General features: G+C 30.3%; 3 protein-coding genes across 3 annotated transcripts in view; 2 read left to right on the forward strand and 1 right to left on the reverse strand.

Annotated features, from left to right (window-relative positions):
• Positions 1–2014, forward strand: part of LOC113387055 (ubiquitin carboxyl-terminal hydrolase puf) — a 36926-nt gene extending 34912 nt beyond the window's left edge. Inside the window, exons 51-53 of the mRNA XM_026624809.1 lie at positions 260–405; positions 717–972; positions 1668–2014. Of these exons, the coding sequence (XP_026480594.1) occupies positions 260–405; positions 717–972; positions 1668–1993 (728 nt within the window). The 3' untranslated portion in view covers positions 1994–2014. The remainder of the gene's footprint in view (positions 1–259; positions 406–716; positions 973–1667) is intronic.
• A 3140-nt stretch (positions 2015–5154) lies between these two features.
• On the forward strand, positions 5155–11310 carry LOC113384852 (integrator complex subunit 7-like). The gene is made up of 3 exons (XM_026622619.1): positions 5155–6762; positions 6943–7166; positions 9944–11310. The coding sequence occupies exons 1-3, from the start codon at positions 5255–5257 to the stop codon at positions 11065–11067; spliced, it is 2856 nt and encodes a 951-aa protein (XP_026478404.1). The 5' UTR covers positions 5155–5254; the 3' UTR covers positions 11068–11310.
• A 1467-nt stretch (positions 11311–12777) lies between these two features.
• Positions 12778–27923, reverse strand: LOC113386980. Its single transcript, XM_026624735.1, has 11 exons — positions 27761–27923; positions 23777–23926; positions 23426–23711; positions 23005–23351; positions 19193–22678; positions 18908–19111; positions 17102–17240; positions 16476–16740; positions 15972–16150; positions 15769–15885; positions 12778–13418 (listed from the first exon to the last, which is right to left on the reverse strand). The coding sequence occupies exons 1-11, from the start codon at positions 27905–27907 to the stop codon at positions 13255–13257; spliced, it is 5484 nt and encodes a 1827-aa protein (XP_026480520.1). The 5' UTR covers positions 27908–27923; the 3' UTR covers positions 12778–13254.
• Between the last annotated feature and the right edge of the window lie 26 nt (positions 27924–27949).

Consider the following 27949-nt stretch of genomic DNA (forward strand, 5'->3'; position numbering starts at 1 on the left):
AAATGGCATTTTACCTTAAGGCAAGTTGCATGAACATTCCGACATAGAGTATTTTTTAAAAGTAAACCACTTTTCATACATCTATGATATTTTAGTTACTTTGATGAAGCACTTTAAAAACGTTGCAGATTTGAAATCAATCCTTTAAAAAATTGTGCTTAGTTCTTTAAGTAAAATGGCTTATAGCCCTAATTAAATACAATTTACCTTTTTTAATTTATATAATATATTATAATTTTGTGTAATATTTTTTTTTAAGGTTTGCTAGCAATGATAGGTGGCAATGCAGAAATGTTAGCTGATAGTATTTATCTAGGAGAATATGTAGACTGTATTTTGTTAGATGAACGAGTATCACTAACTGATCCTAAAATATGGGAATTCATGCAGACATTTTTTCCGAAGGTAGAGTAATTGCAATATTAATAAATACTGAGTAAATATTTCATATTAATTATCAATATTTTTCACTTTAAAACCATACTTAAATTTTATAAAAATATTTGTTTTTATTTTTATTATAACCAGTCATACAATCATAAAATTTGTTTGTATAGTTTTTTGTGTAATTTAAATGAATATTATTGAATATATATCAGTTATATATTTTTTTGTTATAAGCCGTCATACAATTATAACTATGTTGTGTATGGTTCTTTTTAGAATTTAAATGAATATTATCGAATAATATATTAAACATATATTTTTTTCAACAGATTTCAATACGCGTTTTGACTCCTCAGACATGTCGTCTTATAGAAAATTTGTGTACAACGTTATCAGATAATGTATCCCGTGTAGATCTGCAGACTGGTGCTCGGAGACTTCGCGGTGATGTTAGGGCTTTACATTTAGTTTTAAAATATAAACCAACTAGTTCTGTTAATAATAGGGGTTTGCAAACCCCATCAAGTTTGCAGAACGCTCTCGAAAGACTGAAACAAAGAGCTATGACTGAATTGGTTCAACAAGGTAAGGAATTTATCAAAGCTAGAAAAAAATTATATGGTATTAATGCAAATAGTTATTTCTTAAAATATCTAAATATTTTTTGTGAAACATTGATGATTAACATTATATATGCATCAACTTATGCAATTTTATGAAACAATGTGATACCACTTCTTATTTTAAATCATTTGCATAAAAATGAAATTAACTTTAAATATATAATTTTAAAGTGATTAAATCTATTCAAATAATTAAAACAAATAATTGTTGTAATATTATATACAATATAAATACATATTTAAATTATAGTATCATCAAAAATTTTAAGTTCCTAATCCTCAGGCAGTTAATGTAATATTTTAGTATTTGTTATAGTAACATGTAGATTTAAAATTCACTTTATTTTCATGATTTCAATTTGAGTTTAACTATTTGTATCACTTTCAAATCTAACATAATCAAACTATAACAGAATTGATAGATGCAAAATCTTTTGTGGCATCATGAAAATCGATTGTCATTTTGTAAGATTGCTGCACATATTACATAGTATTTCAGAATTTATCGTTACTTGCTTTTTATAATTTTATTTAAGCTTTTAAAAGTGTTTTAATGTAAGTTTTAAATTGAAACTGTAACATTTGTTTCATGAAGTAGCTTGATATATGATAAGATACAAAAACTATATATTATGAATCCTAAACATATGATTTTAGAAGATGAAACTCCCACAAAAAAGCGTAAACTAAATAATAAAGAATCTGATGATAATGAAGAACAATCTGAAGTAACATCAAGCAAAGCCATTTTAGAAGCAGTGAAATCCATAACAGAGTTTACATCAGAATCACCATCAGATGACACTCCGAATACCTCAACTGATTTAAATATATCAGATATTTCAAATGAAGATAAATCAGAAACTGCTGGTAACAGTACTTTAGCTGATGACACAAGTGTATCGGACATGGCCAATACTTCACAGTTAAAATTATTAGAAATCGATATAGATGAGGTGTTGCACCTTATAATGGTTGAATAGGTGATTATAAATTATATATATATATATATATATATATATATATATATTTGCATATTTATTATATAGAATGAGGGTAATCATATTTATAGGTGTAAGGATAATTAAGTTGTAATATATAGGTATATAGATATGTATGTAAATGAATATTTAATTAAATGTATTTATTCTATAACTTTTTATACAATGTGTTATAGTGAATATTTTTTTCATAAATTCATTAAATTTGACTTATGATATTTTTCTTTATTATTGTCATTGAAAAAATTGCATAGATGTTATATGTTTATAATGCCAATGAATTATAAAATATGTTCTTGTTGTCATAAAGTGAATTTGAAATAGATGATTAAATATTTTACTGACGAGCAGGTATTCAGCATCACAGACTTGTACCAAATTAACTGACTACTGAAATAGATATTTTGAAAAATTTAGTTATATGATGACGCTTTTGTGATAAAATAATATGGAGCTGTTTTATGCTCTTTATGAAGTATAAGCTTATTATAATATATTCTCAAATTGATTACAAATGTCTATAACTATTTTTAGTTTTATAAATATGAAATATTTCCAATAACTAATCAATTATTTAATTGAACTATTGTCATAATAGAGATTTCAATATTATGTTATAATGTTTTTGTAATCATTGTTTATGTATCATAATATATTTGATCTTTTTTAATCATTTAATGCTTTAAATATTTATTTAGAATATTATTGCATATATATTTTTACATTATTTTAATTGCAAAGTTATAGCATTATCTCTAAGTGATTAGATTCTGTTATCGTTACTTAGAATCCTACTGTCAGCTATAATTTTAAATAATTGTAATATTACTTTTAAAATTATAGTTTCTCCATAAATATAGATTTTAGTCTTTTTGCCTGTACTGGCTTGTTTAGCTCGGAAGAGCTACTCAAAATAAAAAATGCTAATAAATTTTAGATTATGCGCAAACATAGTGTACACAGTTTTGATTATTTTCTGATTGAAGAGAAATATATATATTTCTTTAGTACATCTTAAAATACAATATAATGATATTATGTAGAGTTCTTTATTAGAATTTTATTAGTATTCTGTATAACGCTATAAAAATAGACCTTTCATTTGTATTCCTCCCATAAGGATAGGATTGCAAGTCTAGAATACCTGATATTTTTATAAAAATATCAACGATCAACGAATCAACGACGAAAACCAAAATCGTTGACAAAAATTTGTATCCGCACACACAGGTATTCCAAAATGTTCAGAAACCTTTGAAACGTAAAGATATATAAAAAATTTCAATTTTGAAGTACATAATCAGAAAGTGGTTAAGTGACTTTTGGTTTTTGTTAAGGTGCGTCCACACCTAGCGAACGAACATGAACGAACATAAATGAACGTACCAGAACGAACTGCAACAGCATAGTGTGCGGCCCTATTATCTCAGTACAAAATCCGCGTTCACAACACGTAGTTCCAGTCACGACCGCTAGGCGCATATTTGGCGCTAGTGAGCCGATGACAAGTTTGACAGGTTAGTAATTCACGAGCAATATGTACCAGAAACGTCAAAATTTTGTTTTGATTCTTATTGTGATTGTTGTGTTTACAAGTGTTTTATAATTGTTTATACGGTTTTATTTGTGATTCAAACAAAATCTATAACTCTTAAATGAAGAGGATATAAAGCAGTTGTTAAAGCAGTGTATATAATAAAAATGTAATCACAATACATTTTGGGAGCAAGCTAGGGCTCTTTTATAAGAAAGGCAAGGCTCCTCTAACTTTTCAGAATTGTATTAAACTTTGGAGGCTCTTAAATATATATGGAAAAGCATAAATAGACTAGACTTTACATTTTTTAGGAACGCCACTGAGTTAATGAACGAAATCCAATTGCCGTGCAAGATGATAAAATAAGTTAATTTAATGCAGCAGTTTTTTGAATATTCAAGATAATATCAAGAGCCATTTAGCATGACTGGATTTATCGCAAAGAATGTGCTGAAAAGTGACAAATCTTACTTGGAATGATTATTAGTTAATAAAGTAATGCACAGACACTATAATTTAAACACCATGTTTTGTGTTCACAACATTATTGGTACTGAATAATGAATGATTATCCACTTGAAGGCAGGCATCCTGTAATTCGTTAAACTTTTTATTTTTCCTTTTTTTAAATAAATATGTTTGTTGCAACATATTGCTATTTACTTTGATATCTATTTTAATATATGTATTATTGTTTGGTATGTTTTGTTATTGTATAACAATGTCAATATAAGACTATTGTAATGCAAAATTTAAATACAAATAAATTATTTTTAAAGTTGACAATTTTCTTTTATTTCTAATTTTGGCGCTTTAATTTGAATGCATTTTGGAGCACGAGGCTGCCGAGCGACATGCGATTAAAGCGCCATCACCCAATATTGCGGTCGTGACTTTCCCTAGCTCTCTGAACGCAAATACCGCGAGAGAGAAACGTCTATATTAGTATATTGTCTAGGATAGTGTGGACGTGGACGCCACAACGATCACGAACGAACCTAAACAAACGTGGCGAGCAATGTTCCGCAACTTGTCGGTACATCAAAGGGAATTGTTCGTTCACGTTTAAACTCGTAGTGTGGACCCTAGTGTAGACGCTACCACGAATGTTGACAAACATTTTTCCTTTTTCATGTTAAAATGTGCATTAATGCATTGATTTATGTTGTGTTTATTATAAGATATTGCTGTTATTGACAAATTTTGTAAATTTGATGACTTTAAATAATTTTGCTCTTTCTCGCCACTTTAAATAATAAATCTGACGTTTCACGGTATATCCTCGAACAAAAAGATTGAAGCCCTCATTGCTTTAAGGCGATTGTTTGGAATTATTCGCGTTCGTTCGTGTTCCTGTTCGTTCTTCTTTGTATTTTCTTGTTCGACATGTTCGTTCGTGTTTGTTCGTTAGGTGTGGACGCACCTTTATGTACTTCTAGTCATAGTCAACACAGCAACGTATGTAAACAAATTTAATGTAACGTCAAAAATTTGATAGTTTTTCGTTATTTATTTGTTATGTGAACGTTAATTAGTTCATAAATGCTATTCTATTATTTCACTATATTGCTTCAATCATTATTTAGATTTTAAATGACCAATTTACTGTTATGATCAATTATTGAGATAAAATATCCTTTCCTAACCTAAATGTGTTCGATTTCTTCACAACTTGTCCAAGTGAAATATTAAAGATAACTTTCAAAATGTTGGCTACAAGATACATAGAATCTGGTTTAGGAGAACCCGAGCAAGATGCAAATACAGCTCTTACAGAACTCGACAAAGCCCTTAGGGCCACAAAAATAGGCGATCAATGTGAGGCTATTGTTCGTTTTCCTAGATTATTTGAAAAGTATCCATTTCCCATTTTAGTTAACTCTTCACTATTAAAACTCGCTGAAGTTTTTCGTGTAGGTAATAATATTTTACGTTTATGGATATTGAAAGTTTGTGAACAAACTGATAAACATTTAGACAAAATTTTAAATATTGATGAGTTTGTTCGACGTATTTTCATTGTGTACAGTTCTAATGACCCAGTAGCTCGTGGATTGGCTCTTAGGACTCTAGGAGCCGTTGCTAGAATTATTCCTGAAAAAGAACAAGTCCATCATGCAATTCGCCAATCTTTAGATAGTCATAATTCAGTGGAAGTTGATGCTGCAATAACAGCAGCTATGCAGTTTGCAGCTCAGAGTAAAACATTTGCTGTGTCGATGTGTGGTAAAATGTCAGATATGATAGAAGGACAAGCCACTCCAGATAATAGGAAACTACAGTTGATTCCAATTCTACAATACATGCATCATGATGCCAAAACAGCTGCTTTAGTTCGTACGCTTTGTTTGAATTTACTGTCAAAATACCCTGCTGAGGAATTCATCATAACAACTTTAGAATCTTTAACGCAATTATCAATATCAACAATGGTTGATGTGCCTGCCCAAGTTTCATTGCTACTTCTATACCTTAAAGATCCTAGAACTTTAGTTAGATCTAGAACGCTGCAATGCTTAAAAGATCTTGCAGTAAAAGGTGCTGTAAAATGGCCTTTAGAAGCTATACAAGCCATAGTACAAGCCGGAATGAATAGAAATATCAGCGCAAGAGAAAAATCTAAGATCTTAATGGTACTTTTAAAATTAGCTGACAGTCCTGTAGGATGCCAAGTAAAGATAACTGAATCTGATCACTTACAGACGTTATTGCTTGATTCATTAGTTCATCCGAATGGAGAGACAAGCTGCTGTGCTTTAGAAGTTATCACATGTATTTTAGGGCATTATTATAAAGAGAATAAAGGGGCCGAATTAAAATTACAAATAGTTGAATATAGCATAAAGAATCAGTTAGAAGTTCAGTTAGTAACAGCAAAAACTGAAAATATTTTAGTGCGAATATTAAAATGTGCCGTTCAACTTGCTGCTTTAAGTGAAAACTATTCTAAGTATTTTACTAAATTTATGTTCGGTATGCTGAACCAGACACCTGGATATTCAGTTGCACAATGTTTGCTTGTCACTGAAGCTTTAGCTGCAATTAGTGCGAATTCACGAGATGATAATCCCTTACTGATTTATTTATCTGATATAATGAAAATACTAGAAAAAAATACAAATATTAATTACACCAATGATAAAGAAACACAATTTATTGAAAGATTGTTTACATTGATATTACAGATATCGCTAATTACTAAACTTGAAATGAGGTAATTTTTATTGTATATTTTTAGTTTCTCAAAATATGAAAGGTTTCACTAAATAAGAATTTTGATGAAACTCACTATATTACATGCTTTTTTATTATTACATTTATTCAGTAATTATCAAATATTATTTAATTGCTATGTTATTGATTTTTTTGTTTCAATATATTTTGATTATTTCAGACACAAAGAGCAAATGAACAAAACTTTGGAGACAGTTTCATTATGGTCTAAATATAAAATTGCTCGATGTTGTGCAAGATATGGACATCATGAGATGAGCTTTCCGTTGTGGAAATGCTTATCAGAAGAAGTATGGTCAGAACATTCACATTTCTGGTTTGATGCCCTTTATGAAATGTCTCTGGGAGAATCCATTTTGCAAGGAGCGGAAAATGTTTCCAATTGTAAGTAAAGACTATATCTATTACTATTACTTTCTGTAAAGACTTTCTATTACTATTACTATTACTTTCTGTTCTGTTTTACATATTTATAAAATATACTATTTAACTCGCATATATTTCTGCACTCTAAGTTTTGTATATAGAAGGATTCTATGCAAGTCAATATATTAATATCTGAATTATAATTGGACAATTAAAATTTTAAAAAACAAAACAGATATTAAATATTAGTGGTGTGCTGACTCGAAAATTTTCCTATTCGAGTGATTCGAATTTGGAAAAAGCCTGACTCGAATTAATTCAAATCAAGCCTAAATATTGACAAACAAATGCTAATACAAAAACAAACATCAACGTAAAATTTATGTTAACTAGTTGGTATTGGTGTTTTGCCTTTAAGCAAGTTACATAAACTTTCCGATATGTGTAGATAATAGACTTATAATAGATAATCAATTAAAAATAAATTAATTTATGAGTGATTAAAAGTATTCTGAGTGGATTTATTACACATACTCACTCGGAGAATTTTCTAAAAGCAAATTTTCACAAATCAATAATTTTTATAATTGAACCAGTTTCCGTAGGACTTTAATGGTTTAGTATGTTTATTAAGAACAAGTACTCTATCGTTATACCATAAGTAAATCGTCTAATACTAATTTTCACAAACGTCAAAAAAACTACTCATTTCCTAAACCTTTGATGAATTTTTAAAATTGTACTACTTGTCGTAAGGCAGTAATATTTCAGTAAGTTCTATAAGACCATGATATAAATCGCCCAAAAAAGTTCCATAAAAATCGGCTTAATTTTTTTTTTCAACAGTTAATTACAATAAAACGGCTCGGTAGAAACCAAAAATGTGAATGTTCTGACCATACTTCTTTTCGATTTAAACCTAAAACTAATCAGTATCATTCCCAAATAATATGATTCGAACAGTTTTTGATTTTTTAAAATCGATTCGGTAGTATGAGCTTAAATGTGGACGAAAAGTTTAATACTTTTTTCCAAATTATAAAGAAACGGCTTGCCAGATCGTCGCACAAAATATACAAACGATAGTCCTCATTGAGATACATCAAATGGCTTTTAAATTTCTGAAATCGGTTCAGGCGTGTTTGAACAAATATTGATGAAAGGTTAGAGGAAACGATACTAATTTTTTCAAACTTTGACGATTTTTTAAAATTAAACGAATTGATAGTGATCTATAAGGCTATGGTATCTCCGTCAAAAAAATCCATAAAAATCGTCGAATTTTTTTTTTAACACTTTATTACAAGAAAACGGCCCGGACGATCTTTACCAAAAACTAAACAGCACGATTCCCAACCAATATTTTTCGAACGGGTTTTGAATTTTTAAAATCGATTGAGAATTGCGGGCTAAAACGTGGACGAATTTTTTTTTATTTTTCTGCTATTTACTGCTTGGCCCATCGTCGCACAAAATTGATAAACAATAGTCCTCATCGAGATACATCGAATGGCTTTTAAATTTTTGAAATCGGCCCAGCCGTTGTTGAGAAAACGTTGATTTACGGCAAAAAATCTGTTCACATACACGCACACACACATACACACACACACAGATTTCCAAGTTTGGTACCATTCGATTCAGAATGGCTTGAAACATCGAGAAATCATAAAATTAGCGAATCGGATTTTTTGATAGGCCTCTTTGATGAAAACATAAACTTCTCCTTCGAGAAGTTAAAAATGGTTCAGTTTCACCAATATACTTGACTAAATAAAAATTATAAACTATCAAAAAAATATTATTAAAAATGATTTCATTTTGAAGACGGTTGAAATATATTTTCAACTTAGTTTAGATTTAGAATAATATATGACGAAGCATTTCTGCATCACCAAATATAACAATATTTAGAATTATGGTTCATTTGATAGTGTGTTTAATTTATTTGTCTAAACCGAAAGCTGAATGTAAAGTGCAATGGCGAAAAAAGTCAGTCCATGGTCATAAAGATTGCTATTATTTCATTGTCGTAATTTTACCATTACTTGCATAATGATTTACTTGCCTACTGGTGTTTAATAATTGTTTAAAGGAAATTTTATATTCAAAACTTTAAGTAATGATTTCATAATAGAGGTTTATTCTGATAACATTTAAAATCCATACTACTACATATATTATAAAAACAATGATAAATGTTTTGAATCTATTGAATTAATTATGGTTTCTAAAATACATATCTATTATCAAAATTAAGTATTAATATTTTACAAACACAAGGAGCCATCGAGGAACACAAAGTCGCTGTTATATCTGCACATGTGTTCAGAAGTTGAATGGCTTGTGTGCAATCGAGTAACTCGAATGATTGGATTGATACGGATTATGCGAGTAACTCTAATGAGTCGATAGAAGCCGAGTGGCTTGCATGATTTAATTCACTTCTATATTCATATTTAATAAAATTTATGTTCATGCATATCGTATCACAGTAAATATTTCGAATCGGGTTGTTAAGGGCTTGATTCGAATGATTCGAATCACTTGATTCGAGTTGGCATCACTATCAATTATATAATATCAAAATTAGTAATAGTTTGTAATATAAAGCTGTTCCATCATACATATTATCAAGAGCACTCTTTTAGCGCGCAAAAATAAGTACATTTTAAAATAATTGTTATTGGTACATTTATATTTATTTATGGCTTTATAGTTGTTTCCTTATTAATTAGCCAATTGTGATATTGTTTCTGGTGCATCTAGTTAATTATAGATTGTATACATTTCAGACCTCGAAGGTGTGAATGCATCAACGAATAGATGCATACCCGATATCTTAAATCAATCTATAATTCACTACAATCGTGCCGTGACCGCTATGACAGCTGCTAGTTCTACAGCTATACCTATGTCTTTTCAAATAGATTATTTAAAACTAAGATTAGAGTTCTTACAAACTTTGCTGCAAGTGACATTATGCTGTTATTTGGTCTACACGCCTCCGGCTTATATCAGCCAGTCCGTCGCACAAGTTAACAAAGATGAATTGTTAAGATATGGACCAATAATTGTGGAACTTCGTAAATGTGTTACCTTGCTTAAGAAAAATGAGGAAGCATATATAAATTTGTATCAAAAATCATTTGATGCAGACCCTGCTACTTTGGATTTACTGCAATTGTTGAGGTACCGAAGTAATGTTCTTGCCACTTCCATAGAACGTATGTGTTACACCAGAGATGTTCATTTTGAACAACTAACCACAAGCTATATTACAAATCCAGAAAGACGCAGTTTGCTTCAACATTGCAACATGATAATGGATATATCTGACAAATTTCAGGCAAGTCTTGTACCAGGTGTTGCTAAAATGATAACTCCTAAAAACTGCGCAAGTTTATTAGAACAAGTAGCGCTCTTATGCGCGGCACCATTCTGCATGCCTAGATTTTTCTTCCAGGTTCTTCAAAGTACTTCGTTGAAACTGAATATCACTCCTGTCCCCAGAGTTCAAGGAGAACCCATAAATCATGTTCCAAATACCCATCTAGTAGTAAAAGTTGAAGGTATAGTCCAATACACACTGGCGGCAAAATCTACTTTTCGCACAGTGGCGCAGATACATCTAACATTGAATTCAGTGCTCCAAACTAAGCTGGGCGCAAATATTGATGTAAAGCCATCAGATGCGAGTCAATTTTTATCTCAGACTGTTAAGCCTAACCATGACTATTTCTCGGGGAGTTTTTTGTTGACTTTAGGAAATCCAGGATTATGGGTAGCAAATATCGAAGCAACTATCATCGATGAAGATGGAAAAGTTTGGAAGAACGGCTGCAAGGGTTCACTTACAATTAAAGTTTTGGATGATTCATCTAAAAACACATCAGGGTCAGTGACTAATAGAAGATAATTGTTACTTGGAAATATTATTATGAAATAAATAGCTAATACTACAAGAAATGAGCAATTTAAAAATGAAAGAAAATGATGTGAATAAAATATGCAAAAGAGAAATAAGTGTGTTTCAGATATGATAGTGAATTATTGAATGATTTACTTGAAATGTGAGTTCATACGAAGTTTTTAAAAGAAATCATCATTAACCTTCAGTAGTCACTGAAGAACTACTAATATATGATTTGTATTTATTGTAAATATTAAAAGTTGTTTTCATGAAATGGTAGTTATAATTAATAATTGTTACACATATAAAAATATCACAAAAATGAAAAGATCACACTGTAATAGATAATATTATGACAAAAATATATGGAAGTCAGACAAAAAATGAAACCAGTTTTTAAAGTACATCAAGCGATATGTATATTATTAAAATAGAAAACCTAATATATATTATGGCGGCATATTCATATAAAATTTAGCACACAACATCTATAGTAACATTACATACAAAGATTTTGGATTGTTCCTTTGGTATATTATTACAATTAGTTGATATATTAATTGTTATTTTCTACAATTTCATTTATTTTTCTATATTTATTTCTCACTTGTTGCCCCAGAGTATTTAAGAATAAAAAAAATCAGATTAGTATCACAAGCATTAGGTACAATTAATAAAATATAAATATGGATTTCAAAAACGTATTCATCATATTAAAAAAATGTCAAAGCAGCTCAATTTCAGTTATTGAAAAAGTTCCCACAAATCTCTTATATTTTATTCACAATAAAACACATGTTTAATAATAAATTTCTAAATTATACTACATAAAATTGCACAATATTTGAATTAAATTATAGTAACAACTAATTTTGACTAATAAGTATTTGAATATTTGTTTAATATAATAGCTACAATGTGTAATTCAGCACTATTATCAAATAATTAAAACGAGATTTAACGGTTTTCTATGTGTAAATCATAATCAAATGGTTTTCAAATCTAGTAGAAATAAACCATCACAATTATTGATTGGAAATATTATTTACCAATCTGTTGTATTCAACCAATAAAAAATCTTGATGGCAAAAATAGTATACCGTTAGTTTAATCTGCAATATTAATTATAAGAAGTTATATTTATCATGCCATTAACAAAATTGTTATCTGTGTATGGCATAATAATATAGCCAGCCATGAATATTGAAGTTATAAATCGAACGCTTGAAATTAACAAATATTTGTATAAGTATTCATTAGTAATATCAAAACCATATCATATGATATAATAAAAAATATCCAGATCCAAACCAGTAATATCACAAATAATGAGATATGTCGTTCAATATATTTTTCATTTCCAAGACTAATATTTATATTAATTTAGCTAATATCAGTTCATTTTGCTACAATTTTATGAACAATTTATTGAGTATTAAAAAAGCCTTATCTCCAAATATGAAATAGTAATGAAAAGTACATATAAGTAAACACCAAAATAATCCATTGGGGTTCCAATAGATTATATTCATAAATAATATTACTTACACGTTGTTATATTTTTATTGGTAGGACGTAGTGATTATTAAAGTTCCTTGAAAATGATATTTAAGAAAAAATATCATTTTTTTTTATCAAATGCTGTGTATGGAATTATATATACAATTTCATTTATAAATTTGCCAAATACTAGTTTATAGTTGATTATATTTTCTATTTCTGTCCCACCACAAATAAATCAATTCTTTTTTATATTCCCTCCATTTGCTTTTAGATTCAGTAGTAATCACTACTTCTATCAATAATCAATGCATATCCCTAATTAAGAGAGTAGATTCAAATATCATTTTATTAATTCTAAAGAGTATTCTTATGTTGATCGATATTTTAACATGTTGAAAGGAAAACTGAACGACTTGCTCCTTTATATCCTCATTTTAATAGCAGATTGCTTTTTGAATTAGTTATAATATCTATATTTATGCAAATTAAGAGCACATCGAATTGTAATATTTGATCGACATTTGTTTGTTCTGCCAGTCAGAAACAATGCTGAACTGTTTAATTTAAAATAGTCAAAAATGCATGCAAGTTGTCCAATATTTCAGTCGCCGAAGATAATTTGTTTGGAGACTACTTATAAACATGGAAAGGTTTGGACAGGATCATATTTGGCACTTGGTGTTTTTTTGTCTAGTTAACAACTGGTTTATCCAAAACCGCTGAAGTAGCCATTTGGTCCACTCCGCAAGTTCCATCACCACGGTATACTCGGTAATATCCTTGTTCGCCCCAGCGGGGACCCCATGAATTTTTTATGATCCAGTATGGCATAGTCTTGTTGAATTTTGGATATGCTGAAATAATGTTTTCAATTTTAGCGAATCGGATTTTTTAATGAAAACATAAACGTTTCCTTCGGGAAGTTAAACATTATATACGATTTCAAAAGGGATGCATCAGGTTGGCAATTAAGTAAGTGCGGCTTTCACTCCTATATAGTTGTAATTGAATTTTCAGGTTTTCTGACGTAGTTCAATTGTAAATAGTTTTTGTTATTGGATGTTAGGCAATTCAGCTGTCAATCAGTAAAATAAATTACCGGTTTTTGATCAATTGCGTAGTTTCGTTTGGCGTTCGTTGAAAGATGCGAAATCAAATCGAAAACTTTTGTCATATTTTGATTTTTTTTCTGCAAAGTTAATGATGTGAATGGAATAGTGCTAGCTTGAGTAGCTTAACTTAAGTACCTTTTTAATTACAATATTTATTACAACTGTACATTTAAGTACCTTAAGCTCACAAACAGTTTTGCGCTGTTTATTGTGATAATCTTTTAAAAAAGGCAGTGCCAAAATTGGTTTGCCAAATTTTATTTTGGTGATTTTTTACTCATAGATGAAAAACGCTCTGGTCGTTCAGTTAGAGTTGACTACAAAGAAATTGTCTACTTTTACTCTTACCATCCAACCAAACAAACCAATTCTAATGTAAAACAATTAACGAAATTAAACAACACAGTGATTTATTCAACTATTGACATGATATCTTTGTCCACTCGGAATGTTTAACCACATTCATCATATAATCCTGGTGTTGTACCTTCTGATTACTTTTTGTCTCAATCTTTACAAAAATTAAAGGTAAAAAATTTAATGATTATTATGGTGCCAAATTGTCTCTGTTTCACTTTTTTACTAATAAAAGCCAGAAGTTTTATGAAAATGGTATACTAGTATAATGATGCTGTTTTTAAGATGACAAAAGTCATTTAATAGCATGTACAATACATTACAGAACTAGTTGGTTTGGTATTTAGCCTTGAGGTAAATTACATGAACTTCCGGATATGTGCAAATAATCGACTTAATCAATAAAAAATAAATTAATTTATGAGTGATTAAAAGCATTCCGAGTGGATTTATTACACATCATTGCAAACGAACGAACGAACACGTTAACTCGCTGTATTTTCTAGAAGCAAATTTTCAAAAATCAATAATTTTAATTAATCAATAATTATAACTAAATCATCTAATTTTTTTTTTTTTACAAACGTCAAAAAAACTACTCATTTTCTCAAACTTTGATGAATTTTTAAAATTAAACTACTTGTCGTAAGGCCGTAAAAAAATTCAGTAAGTTCTATAAGATCATGATATATATCGTCAAAAAAAGTTCCATAAAAATCGGCCTAAATTTTTTTTTCAACAGTTAATTTTTTCACCTAAAACTAATCAGTATCATTCCCAACTAATATCTTTCGAACAGTTTTTGATTTTTTAAAATCGGTTCGATAGCTTAAATGTGGACGAAAGGTTTAACACTTTTTTCCAAATTACAAAGAAACGGCTCGGCCGATCGTTGCACAAAACTGAGAAACGATAATCCTCATCGAGATACATCAAATGGTTTTTAAATATCTGAAATCGGTTCAGGCGTTTTTGAGCTAACGTCGATGAAAATTCTAATTTTGATAAATGCCAAAAAGACCATACTAATTTTTACAAACTTTGACGAATTTTTAAAGCTAAACCAGTTTTGTAGGGCCGTAATATTTTAGTATGATCTAGAAGACTATGGTATCTTTCAAAACGTAGACGAATTTTTTTTCACTTATTTGCGATTTATAAGGAAACGGCTTGGCCGATCGTCGCACAAAATTGACAAGCGATAGCCCTCATCGAGATGCATCGAATGGTTTTTAAATTTTTGAAATCGGTCCAGCCGTTTTTGGAAAAACGTCGATTTACGGCAAAAAATATGTCCACACACACACACATAATTTTTCCAAATTTGGTCTCATTCGATTCAGAATGGCTTGAAACGTCGAGAAAACATAAAATTACCAATTCGGATTTTTTGATGAAAACATAAACCTCTCCTTCGGGAAGTTAATAAAGCTATTTAGTTTTATGAAAAAATATATTTGAGTTTCTGACAAAAATCCGCACTTACTTACTGGCCATGGATAATATTAAAAACAGTCAAAACAATCGTTAATTTGCAAATAAAATCATGATGTATTTGAAATAATCGCAAACTGTTTGAAAATTTTAATTCTGATAATAATAACGACAGCATTGACAATTTACCAGATTTTAAATATTCTTGTAATAAATCTAATAGTATACTTGATTCATATTAATCATTTCAGTTTTACTATTGTGATTAATGTTATTTAAATATGATTAAAAAATTACTTACTATGTACGCCATAGCCCACAATAAGTACTCCGTGGTCCAAACTAGAAGGCTTGCACAAGATCTTCCAAGGATGAGATACTCCTCCACGATAGAACTGCATAGCATTGGCATTGATGCCTAATGTTTTACAAATGTTTTTTTATTAGAATATTGTGACATAAACAATTTAAATATATGTATTTTATTAAATCTATTGTACTTGCCAATAGATATGGGTCCATTCTTCACAAGCCACAACGCAATTTCAGTTTCATTTTGTGGTAAATCAACAGCTCCGCTCACTTGAACTCGAGTTGCTGAGGGATCAAAATGACATTTTTCTTTTTTACCTTCATATGGGTAGTCCGATTCGGATTCCAAACCCCCCAGCTGCTCAATGGCTCTAAAGAATATTGTTTAATTACAATTGCAAATAAACTTAGGTAACAATTATCTACTGATTAAAGTATCATTTAAAGATAACTTCAATTAATGTAGTCCAATTTGACATAAAATAAAAATATAAAATGTAAAATCATAAATAGACAAAAAAGGTTATAGTACATTAATTAAAGTTATCTCCAGATCACTTAGTTATATTCAAATTAATTTTATTATATAAATATTCAATTATTAGACAAAACGATAGAAATGTATATAAAAATTTTCACTACTGAAACACTATTCATATATGAAAAAATCAAGAAAAATATATTAAGTTTGCTAACTTGTAAGCATTGTCTGGTAAGCCTCCACCACATCCATCATCAATAGAATCACAATCCACTAATTCTTGCTCTGAAAATTCTTGCAGTTTTCCAGATCTTATAGCTTCAAGGCCTTCTATGTTACCAGTGACACTGAAAGCCCAGCAACTTCCACAGCTTCCCTGGTCTTTAACTTTTGTAACAGCACCATGATCTCTCCAATCAAAAGACTCAGGAAGAAATATGTCGCTAGGAATTTGTGCAGAAGCATGAGGTAATTCATTATCTGAAATAAAAACATAAAATATAGCAGCAAACAAATTAATTAACTACAAATATGATAATAAATGGTATAAAAATATATAAATGCTTGCATTGACTATTGGAATGCTTTGCACACAACTATCGGAATTATTTCAACAGCTTTCATATAACTTAATCAATTTGAGTGTATAAAAACAATTAACCTACTACTATCATTAGATATAAATAAATGAATTCGGATGATTTAAATGAATAATCAAATGAAACAGAATGAATTTTTTTTAGCAATGTAAAAAAATATTTACATTGATTTGATATTTTGTTAACAATTTTTTAAATACTATTATAAATTAAATATTAAAAGCTTTAGTACAAATATTTACCTGACCGCTGAGTTCTTGGTAAAAGTCCTGTATGTCGCGACTTGAATTCTTCAGGAGTCAAATCGGAAAATTGAGTGATGCCATAATGGGCTGTACCCAATTCACCGCGATTCAATCTCTCGATACGTTTCAAATTTTCCTAAAATGAAACAAATTTAATTAGGAAAAATTAAAGTCTTGTTATTTTTCTTACTTCTACAATGAACAAAGTTAAATATCACTTACAAATTTTTATGAAAAATATAGTTAAGTATTATCAATATTGTGATATTTCTAGACAATATTTATAAGATAATTTAGAATAATGAAATATTATATTATTAATTTTTGCCTATCAACAAAAATGTCAATATATGCCCAATAAGAAAAATATGCCATTTATATCCCTAATAAAAAATATTAGTACAAAAGGTTTCGTCGTGTTTCCATTCAAAATTGGCCCCACCCTATAATTTAAATGATTTTAATGCCATTTTATAGCATGCCATGGAATGGCATCAAAATCATTTAAATTCCAGGGTAGGGCCAATTCTGTATGGAAACACGACCAAACCCTTTAGAGTATAGAGTATTCTTAAAAAAACTTCTTATGCCCCTTAGTATAATAGTAATATAAAACCAGGTGTAAGTGTCATTTTGCTTTAAAGACATGTTGCATGAACTTTTTGATATGTGAAAATAATTGACTAAATCAATAAAAAATCAATTTATTAGTATAAGTGATTTATAAGGATATCGAGTTGATATTGCAGATATAACAATTTTGTACAAATTTCATATTAGTTATATTCGATAAATAGTTTAAATGTTATGAAATTTCATCAACTGGGTTTTAACATTTTGATATCTGTGCTTGAGAAAACTTTGACGAAAGATCAAATTTTGCCTACACCCGAACACACATACTTTTTCTAATTTTGATTTGAAATGATTCAGAATGACTTGAAACGTCAAGAGAACATAAATTTAGCAAATCAAATTTCTGAAATTCAGTAGAAAACATTTTTACAAAAATATTATTAAATTCCCGTGGGGTAAGTTTATAGTAATCGCAAAAAAATCGAAAATGAATTTTTTTATATATCTTTACGTTTCAAAACCTTCTGAACATTTTGGCATACCTTAGAAAAAATGGATGTATGTGTACGGATACAAATAATATTCGTCGACGATTTCGGGAACACAGTTCAACCGATTTCAATTATTCAAAAAACATTCGATTCGTATTGATAATGAGACGTACTGATTATTTTTTGGCGAAAGCAAGCTAGCCGATTTTAATAATTCAAAAAACATTTTACTTGTATTGACAAGATAAAGAACTGACTAAACTTTTGGAAAGGCAGGTCTAGCGGTTTCGGAGATCTAGTAAAAAAGTAAAACAAAATACCATTTGGCGGTCAAAAATGTTCATTAGACATATGCACATCAAATTATCAGATATTTTATGGAGATTTTAATAATGTGTATCAATTTTGTTTACATTACTATGGGTTCTGTAACATCGTTTGTCCGTTAGACCGCGACGCGGCGCTTGCGCGCTTAGATTTTGCGTCTCTATGCAGCTAAAGCAGTGTGATTTCTTTAAAAAAAGTTCATAATTTCTAATATATTTTTAAATAAAAAAAAAATTCCAAGTTTATTTTCTATCAAAATCTGTTTTATCAAAAATTTAAAATTTCTCAAAAATCTAATTTTTCAAAGTTAAAAAATCTTAAAAAAAAAAAAAAAATTGGTACGGGTAAGTTCCAGCAATTTCCCTTAAGGCACAATGCCATACACCACTAGTTTATTATATAATTATACCTTGAAAATATTGAATCGGTAGCGAGCTTCATCCGCATCATATCGTTTTTCATGTTTCTGAGTAAACTTAGCGAACAAACGCCATGTTTTCATGTCCTCGTGCGTCATACTGTGTTCGAAAATATTCGACGAGCGCTCTTTTCGCTCGCTGTTTCGGAATTCATATAACTTTGGCTCGCCTTTTGATGTGTTTGTTTCAGATAGCTGCAATAGATTTTTTTAATTTCATTCACAATTATCCCGACTAATTGTTGTTAATTCATAATAAAATGTTTAATTAATTACCTCTGTACAAGTAGCATCAGTTTCCCGCGCGTCTGGTATCCACGGCCTATCCCATACTTTAATTTCACATTCGTGTTTTGTGCCACTGACATGAATTTGTAATTTACATTTAACAATGGTTCCTGCTACAGTTTGCTTAGTACAATCGGAAACTTTATGTAAAACAGCATCATTCGTTTCTGCATTAGTAGATACTAGCTGATTGAATGCTCCCATCATAAGTTCTTGGATGTAACTATTGTCAGAATCAACTTTTTTTGATGCTCCATGTGCACTGCGCTTCATACGTCTTATACTGCGCTGAGCACGCTGGTTCGCTAGAAATTTGTATGTTTTACTTTCACTGCTTTTAACATTGTCACCTGTAATTTGAGTGCAAGTAATGTCCGTTTCTCGTGCATCTGGCAACCAAGGTCTGTCCCAAACTTTAACGTCGCATTCATGTTTTTCACTTGTTCCCAAACCGTGTGCGATTATTTTACATTTGACTAAACTTCCAGCTACGGTTTGCTTTGTACAACTTGTTACTTTATGTAGAGAAGCATCACTACTTCCTGCATTTGCAGTAACTAATTGAGCAAAAGCATCCTTCATCAATTCTTGAACGTATGCATCATCAGAATCTACTTCCTTGGGAGCTCCACGAGCGCTGCGTTTCATGCGGTAAATATCACGTAGAATTCGTTTATTACCTTCAACAGATCTTTGAACACGCTTATTTGCCTTGAATTTATATGTTTTACTCTTTTCACTTTTAACATTATTGTCATCTATTTCAGAACAAGTAATATCGGTCTCTCGAGCGTCGGGTAACCAGGGTCTGTCCCAAACCTTAACTTCACATTCATGTTTTTCATTTGCACCCAGTCCATGCACATGTATTTTGCATTTTACTAGACTTCCAGCAACAGTTTGTTTTGTACAATCCGTTACTTTATGCAAAACAGCACTACTTCCTCCTGCATTAACTGTGACTAATTGCGCAAAAGCATCCTTCATTAAGTCCTGAATATATGCTTCTTCAGGATCCGCCTGGCTTATGCCTCCCGGAATTCCACGTACCTCACGATTTCTTGAAATCTCATTAATATCATTGGTAGATCTTTGTACCCGACGATTTGCTACAAATTTATAAGTTTTTTGTTTGTCACTTTTAATATTATTGTCAACAAGTTGGGAGCATGTGATATCTGTTTCTCTGGAATCTGGCAACCATGGCCTATCCCAAACTTTCACAGCACATTCATGTTTCTTATTTTCGCCCAAACCATGGACATGTATCTGACATTTTACAAGACTTCCTTCAACAGTTTGTTTCGTACAATCTCTCACTTCGTGTAAAATGGCGTTACTTCCTCCTGCATTGGCTGTGATTAGCTGAGCAAAAGCATCCTTCATTAGTTCCTGTATATAACCATCATTTGGATCCACAGTCTTTATACCTCCTTTTACATGTTTAATTATCTCATCATTCATATCTTCAACAGATCTTTGAACACGCTTATTTGCCTTGAATTTATATGTTTTACTCTCTTTACTTTTAATATTATTATTATCTATTTCAGAACAAGTAATATCGGTCTCCCGAGCGTCAGGCAACCAGGGCCTGTCCCAAACCTTAACTTCACATTTATGTTTTTCATTTGCACCCAAACCATGCACATGTATTTTGCATTTTACTAGACTTCCAGCAACAGTTTGTTTTGTACAATCTGTTACTTTATGCAAAACAGCACTACTTCCTCCTGCATTAACTGTGACTAATTGTGCAAAAGCATCCTTCATTAAGTCCTGAATATATGTTTCTTCAGGATCTGCCTGGCTTACGCCTCCTGGAATCCCTCGTACCTTACGAATTCTTGAATTCTCTTTATTATCATTGGTAGACCTTTGTACTCGCTGGTTTGCTCTGAATTTGTAAGTTTTTTGATTATTACTCTTAATGTTATTGTCAACAAGCTGAGAGCAAGTGATATCTGTTTCTCTAGAATCGGGCAACCATGGCCTGTCCCAAATTTTTACTTCACATGAATGCCTTTCATCAGATGATAACTTTTCAATATGCATAGTGCATTTAATTAAACTTCCAGCTACAACCTGAGTTGTACAATCTTCCAATTTATGCAATTTTGCTTTATCATTTGCTCCTTCTGCAGTGGTTAATTGATTGAATGCACTCTGCATTAGATTTTGAATATATGGATCATTCGAATCAGCATGAGTTGGTCCTCCAACTAGTATAGGTGTGTCACGTTCAACTCGGATTTTTGGCTTAAATTCATATTTCTTCTCACTGCCTTTTATACCATTTTCATCAACTTCAGAGCATTTGACTGTGGTTTCTTTAGCATCCTTCAACCAAGGTCTATCCCAGACTGAAACTTCACAATGATGCTTGTTATTTTCTGATAATCCTTCTACAACCATAGTACACTTAGTAGCAGTTCCTGCTACAACTTGTGTTGTGCAATCTTTAAGTTTATGAAGTTGTAGCCTATCCCCAGCTCCTTCTGACATGGCAATTTGTGCCATTGCAGTTTGCATGAGTTCTTGAACGTAAATATTATTTTCATCTGTTGGACTTGGTGCACCAAAAGCCCTTACAGAATCCCTTTCAACTCTAACTTGTGATTTGAACTCATATTTCTTTTCACTTCCTAAAACACCATTTTGATCAACTTCAGAGCATTTGATATCAGTTTCTTTAGCATCATCCGACCAAGGCCTGTCCCAAATTCTTACTTCACAGTTATGTTTATTGTCTGTTAAACCCTCCAAAACTATTACACAATTAACTATACTCCCTGATACTGTTTGCTTAGTGCAATCTGTAACTTCATGAAGTTTTATTCTGTCACTAGATCCTTCTGACAACGCCAATTGTGCCAATGCACCTTGCATTAAATTTTGAATGTATGGGTCATTAGCATCAGCTGGTTTAACTCCTCCACGTAGTGGAAGTTTATCTGAAGGTTCACTATCAACTGATCGTTTTGACTGTTTTTTGGCTCTAAACTGATATTTCTTTTTGCCAATTTTCTCTCCTTGTTTGTTATATTTTGCACAGGTTATATCTGTCTCTTTACTATCTTTTAACCATTGCCTTACCCATATTTTAACTTCACACTCATGTTCATGCTCATCATCAACTCCACTGATATGCAAATTACATTTAACCAAAGTACCAGAAACTACTTGCTTGGAGCAATCAGTAACCTTGCGTAATTTCATTTTATCACTAGCGCCAGCAGAAGAAGATAATTGCGAAAATGCGCCTTGCATTAATTCTTGAATATAAGGGTCTTCAGAATCAACTGAAGTAGAGCTTCCTAAACCGCGACGAGTCCTTATTTCTTCTGCATTTTCTGTAACTTCACCCTCGTTCAAGGAAATAACATTAAGTGGTATTTGCTTCTGGGGCACAGGAGTAGGTTGCTCTACTTCCTTCTCTTCTTTCACCTTATCTAAATTTTCTTTCTCTTGTTCCTAAATACAACAAAAAATCAATTTTAATATGTTCATAAAGGACAAAATATTATTTTCGGCTGAAAATTGGAATCGCATTTCGAGTTATTCTGAACAGTTTGCGTGAATATAACAAAATGATTGAACGCGCATCATATTGAACTATTTCTTCTTGGAAGACTTATTTTTGTATATTGAGTGCTTCATGTAACTTCTTGATGGTGAAATGCAATTTGTTTACCCTTTATATGAAAAATAATTTTGAAAAATAAAATGCTGTTCTTATATTTAAAAAGAAATCACATTTATTTATTTTTAATTTAAAAAAATAATTTCTAAAATCTTACTTGAATTGCTTGCTTTATTTGTTCATGCAATGCATCTGGTTGTTCCTCGGCGATTTTATGATAATCAACAGGATCAGGTTGAGTAAAAATGGGGTTTACTGTTGGATCGTAGGTAATTGGCTCCTGAGTCGTACGTTGCATAATTCTAACGTCGTCTAACCATTTTTTCAAGCCTACCAAAGCTTCTACTTTTGTCAAAAAATTCTTATGCTGTACGTTTTGCACAGTGCTTTTGACTGTTTGTTGTTCTACTACTTGCTCTTGCACTTGATCCGGATTATTGCCAAGATCAGGAACAGTCACACGATCCTTATCAGTATACTGTTCCAATAATTCTTCAACTTGACCTGAAAATAAAAATTGATATTCTTTAAAATAAATTTATTTTATATATTAAAGATAAAGTTGGCGCAATTTTCACCTGAATCTGCTATGGAGTCATAATTCGGCTCAACTTTCGGGGTTTCTGTAGGGCGTTCCGATTCTTGTTCAGGTGTTCTAGGAGCTAATGCAAGTAGCTCATTATTTTCGGAATTGGCGTCAATACCATTCGAACAATTTGTTGATAATAGACTCCTATCGCGGGCGCCCCATTGAGTAATTACCCACGGTCGTTCTAAAATAGTTAGACGACACGGATAAGTGTGATGTTCATCACCTGGCTGACTCACTTCTACGGTCAAGTCATAACGAAAACCGGCAACTACCTAAAAAATCAAATAAAGTTGAATATAATCTGTTGAATTATTTACAAAATAATATTCCAAAGTACCTCTCGAGTTGCTTCGATGACCTTAATCAGGCGCAGATTCTCTGGTAGATTAGCCGTTGCCATGGCTGCCAACCCTCTCAAGGAAGGTGATAAAAGCTCTGTGTTACCGGTATCAGCAACATTTGCGCTAACCGCCAACGGTTCAATCGTCTAGACAGAAAGTCAAATTTTTTAATGGATCATACCTAAATGCTTGGCTTTTAAACCGTTAAGCTCAGAAAAAAAATCAGATTCTTTCTGAGAATTTTTAATTTTTTTTCAACATTTATGAAATATTTGAACACATTTAAAAAATTTGAATATTGGAAAAAAGACTTTTTAGGAGATTATATATTTTTTCACAAAATTTGATCATCTTTGAAAATACTAGAAAACAGTCATTTTTTGTAATCTTCTTTTGTTGAAAATTTTGATATTTCTTGACTTTTTGTTACCCATTCATGTTGGTTTATCAACACTGTCTAAAATCTCATTTTTGACCACCAAATGGCATTTTTTAAAACTTTTTTTCTAGATCTGCAAAACCACTGGACCTGCCTTTGCAAAAAATTAATCAATTCTTTATTTCGTAAATACAAGTAAAATGTTTTTTAAATTATTCAAATCGGACACTCAAATCTCTTAAACACTGAATTACCATTTTTGACACTTTTAAACCCGTATCTTTGAAATGGCTGCACTTGCCTTCGCCAAAAACTAATCAGCTCGTCTCCTTATCAATAGGAATCGAATGTTTTTTTAATCATTCAAATCGGCGGATCCGTGTTCTTAAAATCGTCGACGAACAATTGTATCCGTACATTCATTCAAAAACACAAAGGCACACATACATCAAGTATGTCAAAATGTTCAGAAACCTATGAAACGTAAAGATATGCAAAAATTGGGTAATTATCGACTGATAGCCAATAAAATTATGTTTATTTTGAACAAGGTTCAAGATATGTAAAAATATTGATTGAAGTAATATTTCTCTATACTATAAATATTATTCATTAATTAAACATATGGTTGATATTTATTAATGAGGGATAGAAAACTTATATATTAGCATACACATAAATCATATGCATCAGAAACCATACTTATGTAATAAGTATACTTTTTAAATAAATAAATTTTTCTTATTTTAGTTAGAATTTGACGACCAATATGATTCTGATTGTTCTGTACCATAAATCCTGAAAATGAACATAAAATTTGAGAAATATACGCATTTTTCAACTCTTTAAAAAGAGTTTTTATTTAACGTATTATTCCAAAGGGCCACATTTTTCTCTATTACTTTCGGAAATGACAAACATTTTCTTCTAGCAATATGTTATTACTTTTCTATAAATGTAATATTACTGCAATACATGGTGATCTTTTAATTTTAATGTCGTTGAATTATTTCATTTTATTACGCTATAATTTATTCAATGGCATATCAAAATATAGAACGTATAAATGATGAAATGTTTTAAGATTAAAAATATTACTAATATCTACAATAAAAAGTAAACTTTTGATAACCTATCTTAATAGTATTTATATATACAACTATTATCAAATTTTAAACAAATCTAAAGTTGAAGACTCCTGTTACAATTCAATTTACTTCTACATATACACATAACTTAGATTTTGTTTAAATTACACATAACCAGATTTTGTTTAAAAAAATATGAAAGTGATCTATTTTTTAATACTTTGTTTATCATGCGACGATAAGAAATTGTTAATGATGCAAAAATAGTCTTCGTTTCAGGATATTAACAGTAGTTATATAAATAATAACAGCTATAAAGATTAGATTATTTATATTTAATAGATGACTATAGTATAGATCTAGAAATGATGTAAAATTGAATAGTTAATTAATTGTCATATTAATTAGCTTAAAGCCAATTCCAAATTTTGTCTTTTATTTAAATATATTTATAACATATTTATAAAAATAAATATCTTTTTCGAAACATAATTTATTACTTTACATGATTTAATTTGAAGAGGTAACATATTCACTGCTTCATAATCATTTAAAAATAATGATTATGTAATATGATAATTACACTACAGCGTAAATTAGAATGCGCTCAATTCAAGAATTAATTTGCCATTCATTTGCAAATTTAATGAAATGTACATACTAATGTGTATATATATATATATATATATATATATATATAATTATATTCAATTAATTCAAACTAATTCAAAATAAAAGAATGACTCTTCCAGAGAAACTTGCTAACAAATCTCATGTGAAAAATCATGTTTATAACTAGATTAAATTTTACTGAAAATGTGTAATCATTTAATTTTTTTTGATAAATAATAAAAAACAATTAAACTTTCTAATTTTATAAAATTTATCTATTTCACTGGTCCCTAAGAAGAAGTTTGTTTTCCCCAAAAGATCTGATTTGATAATTTTATATTTCATTCTGAGTCGATTAGCATTATAATTGGCAAAATTATATGCAAGCCGATTTTTGACCTTTCGTCTACGTTGTCTCTAAAAACGGCTGAACCGATTTTAAAAATTTAAAAGCCATTCGATGAAACTCGATAAGGGCTACCGTTGATTAGTTCTTTGAGACGATCAGCCGAGCCGTTTCCTTAGAATTAGCATAAAAAAATTTCGTCCACGTTTTCCCAAAAAATACTTAACATAGTTTTAAAATTTCAAAACCATTCGAAAGGTGCCAATTGGGGATCGTGCTGATTAGTATTTAGCAAAGGTCGGTTGGGCCGTTTCTTCGGAAATTATTCTTGAATTTATTTAACGATTTGGAGAAATTTTATTTTATGATTATAGAGCTCCTGATCTTAACATCCTGAAACATTTTGAGCCTAAGAAAAGTAATGGTTTCATCATTAAAACTCATCAAAGTTTTGAATAATGGGTCGTATAAAAATTTCAAAGCGTCACATTTTTCAAAGTTGATAAATTTCAATTCATATTGCTTAATTATTTATATCGCAAAGTTTTTGCCACTTGTCATAAGGCAAAATGCCATTTACACCTAGTTTATTAACTTCTCGTATGGTAAGTTATTGTAATCGTCCAAAAATCAAAATTAAATTTGTTTACATATCTTCACGTTTTGAAGGTTTCTGAACATTTGTCATACCTTAAAAAAATTGATGTGTGTGTGTGTATGTATGGATAAAATTTTTCGTCCACGTTTTCGGGCGCACGGATCAACCGATTTGAATGGTTCAAAAAACATTCGATTCTTCTTGATAGGGAGATGTGCTGATTAGTTTTTGGCAAAGGCAGGTCCAGCCGTTTCGGAGATACGGAGCACAGAGTGCAGAAAATAGAAATCATGTTTTTGAGAGAACGGAGCATCCGATTTGAATGATCTAAAAAACATTCAGTTCGTAATGACAGGGAGAAGTGGTGATTAGATTTTGGCAAAGGCAGGCCCAGGCGTTTCGGAGATACCAAGCTAAATGGGCAAAAAATGGCAGTTTTTGAGAGATCTAAGCATCCGATTTGAATGATTCAAAAAACTTTGTGCTTGTTTTGACAAAATTATTGCTTTTGTAAATTTTGGTTCTAATTAGATATACGTTAACGTATATACTTTAAATAAATAATTTTAACTTTGTAATTCAGTTTACATAATTCTTATAAATATTAGACAATGTTACAGTATTTATAATAATCTATATGAAAACATTTAATATTCCTCGAACATTTCGTTACGGTACGGGAAGTACCAGCAATTTGCCTTAAGGCATGACGCCATACACAACTAATTATTATTAATTTTGTTACTTGACTGACTCATCTTTGAGAAAGTATATTTATAAAGATTATTTATAAACAAAACAATTTTGATAAACCCTGCATTAGTTCCAAGGACAAAGGGTGAAAGGTTTATACTAGTACCAACTACAGGTAAAAACATTAAAATAGTATTTAAAATTTAATTAATGATCAATAAAAAAATCATTTTTACTAAAATAGAACAATTTTAAAAATAATACCTGAACTTCTGTGTCGACATCTTTGTTAACTACAAAATCTGGAGACGATGAAGGCTGTTCATTTATTGGATTGTCTGCACTAATATCACTAAAAGATTTTTGAATAAAACAAAAACTTATCACTATAAATAATAATTTGTGCTTCATGTTTAGATGTTATTTCTACTACAACGCATTAATGACTTCGCC

Source organism: Ctenocephalides felis, unplaced genomic scaffold, assembly GCF_003426905.1.
Source record: "Ctenocephalides felis isolate EL2017-DRISC unplaced genomic scaffold, ASM342690v1 CF-g0.4_SCAFFOLD_03571, whole genome shotgun sequence".
NCBI classification, from domain to species: domain Eukaryota; kingdom Metazoa; phylum Arthropoda; class Insecta; order Siphonaptera; family Pulicidae; genus Ctenocephalides; species Ctenocephalides felis.

Bases quoted from the DNA above. Each gene is read 5' to 3' on its own strand.
- LOC113384852 (XM_026622619.1), top strand. From the start codon at position 5,255: ATGTTGGCTACAAGATACATAGAATCTGGTTTAGGAGAACCCGAGCAA. The intron at 6,763-6,942 runs GTAATTTTTATT...TGATTATTTCAG, and splicing joins ATTACTAAACTTGAAATGAG to ACACAAAGAGCAAATGAACA. The intron at 7,167-9,943 runs GTAAGTAAAGAC...TATACATTTCAG, and splicing joins AGCGGAAAATGTTTCCAATT to ACCTCGAAGGTGTGAATGCA.
- LOC113386980 (XM_026624735.1), bottom strand. From the start codon at position 27,907: ATGAAGCACAAATTATTATTTATAGTGATAAGTTTTTGTTTTATTCAA. The intron at 22,679-23,004 runs GTAAGATTTTAG...TGTTGTATTTAG, and splicing joins AAATAAAGCAAGCAATTCAA to GAACAAGAGAAAGAAAATTT. The intron at 15,886-15,971 runs GCAAGTACAATA...GTAAAACATTAG, and splicing joins GAATGGACCCATATCTATTG to GCATCAATGCCAATGCTATG.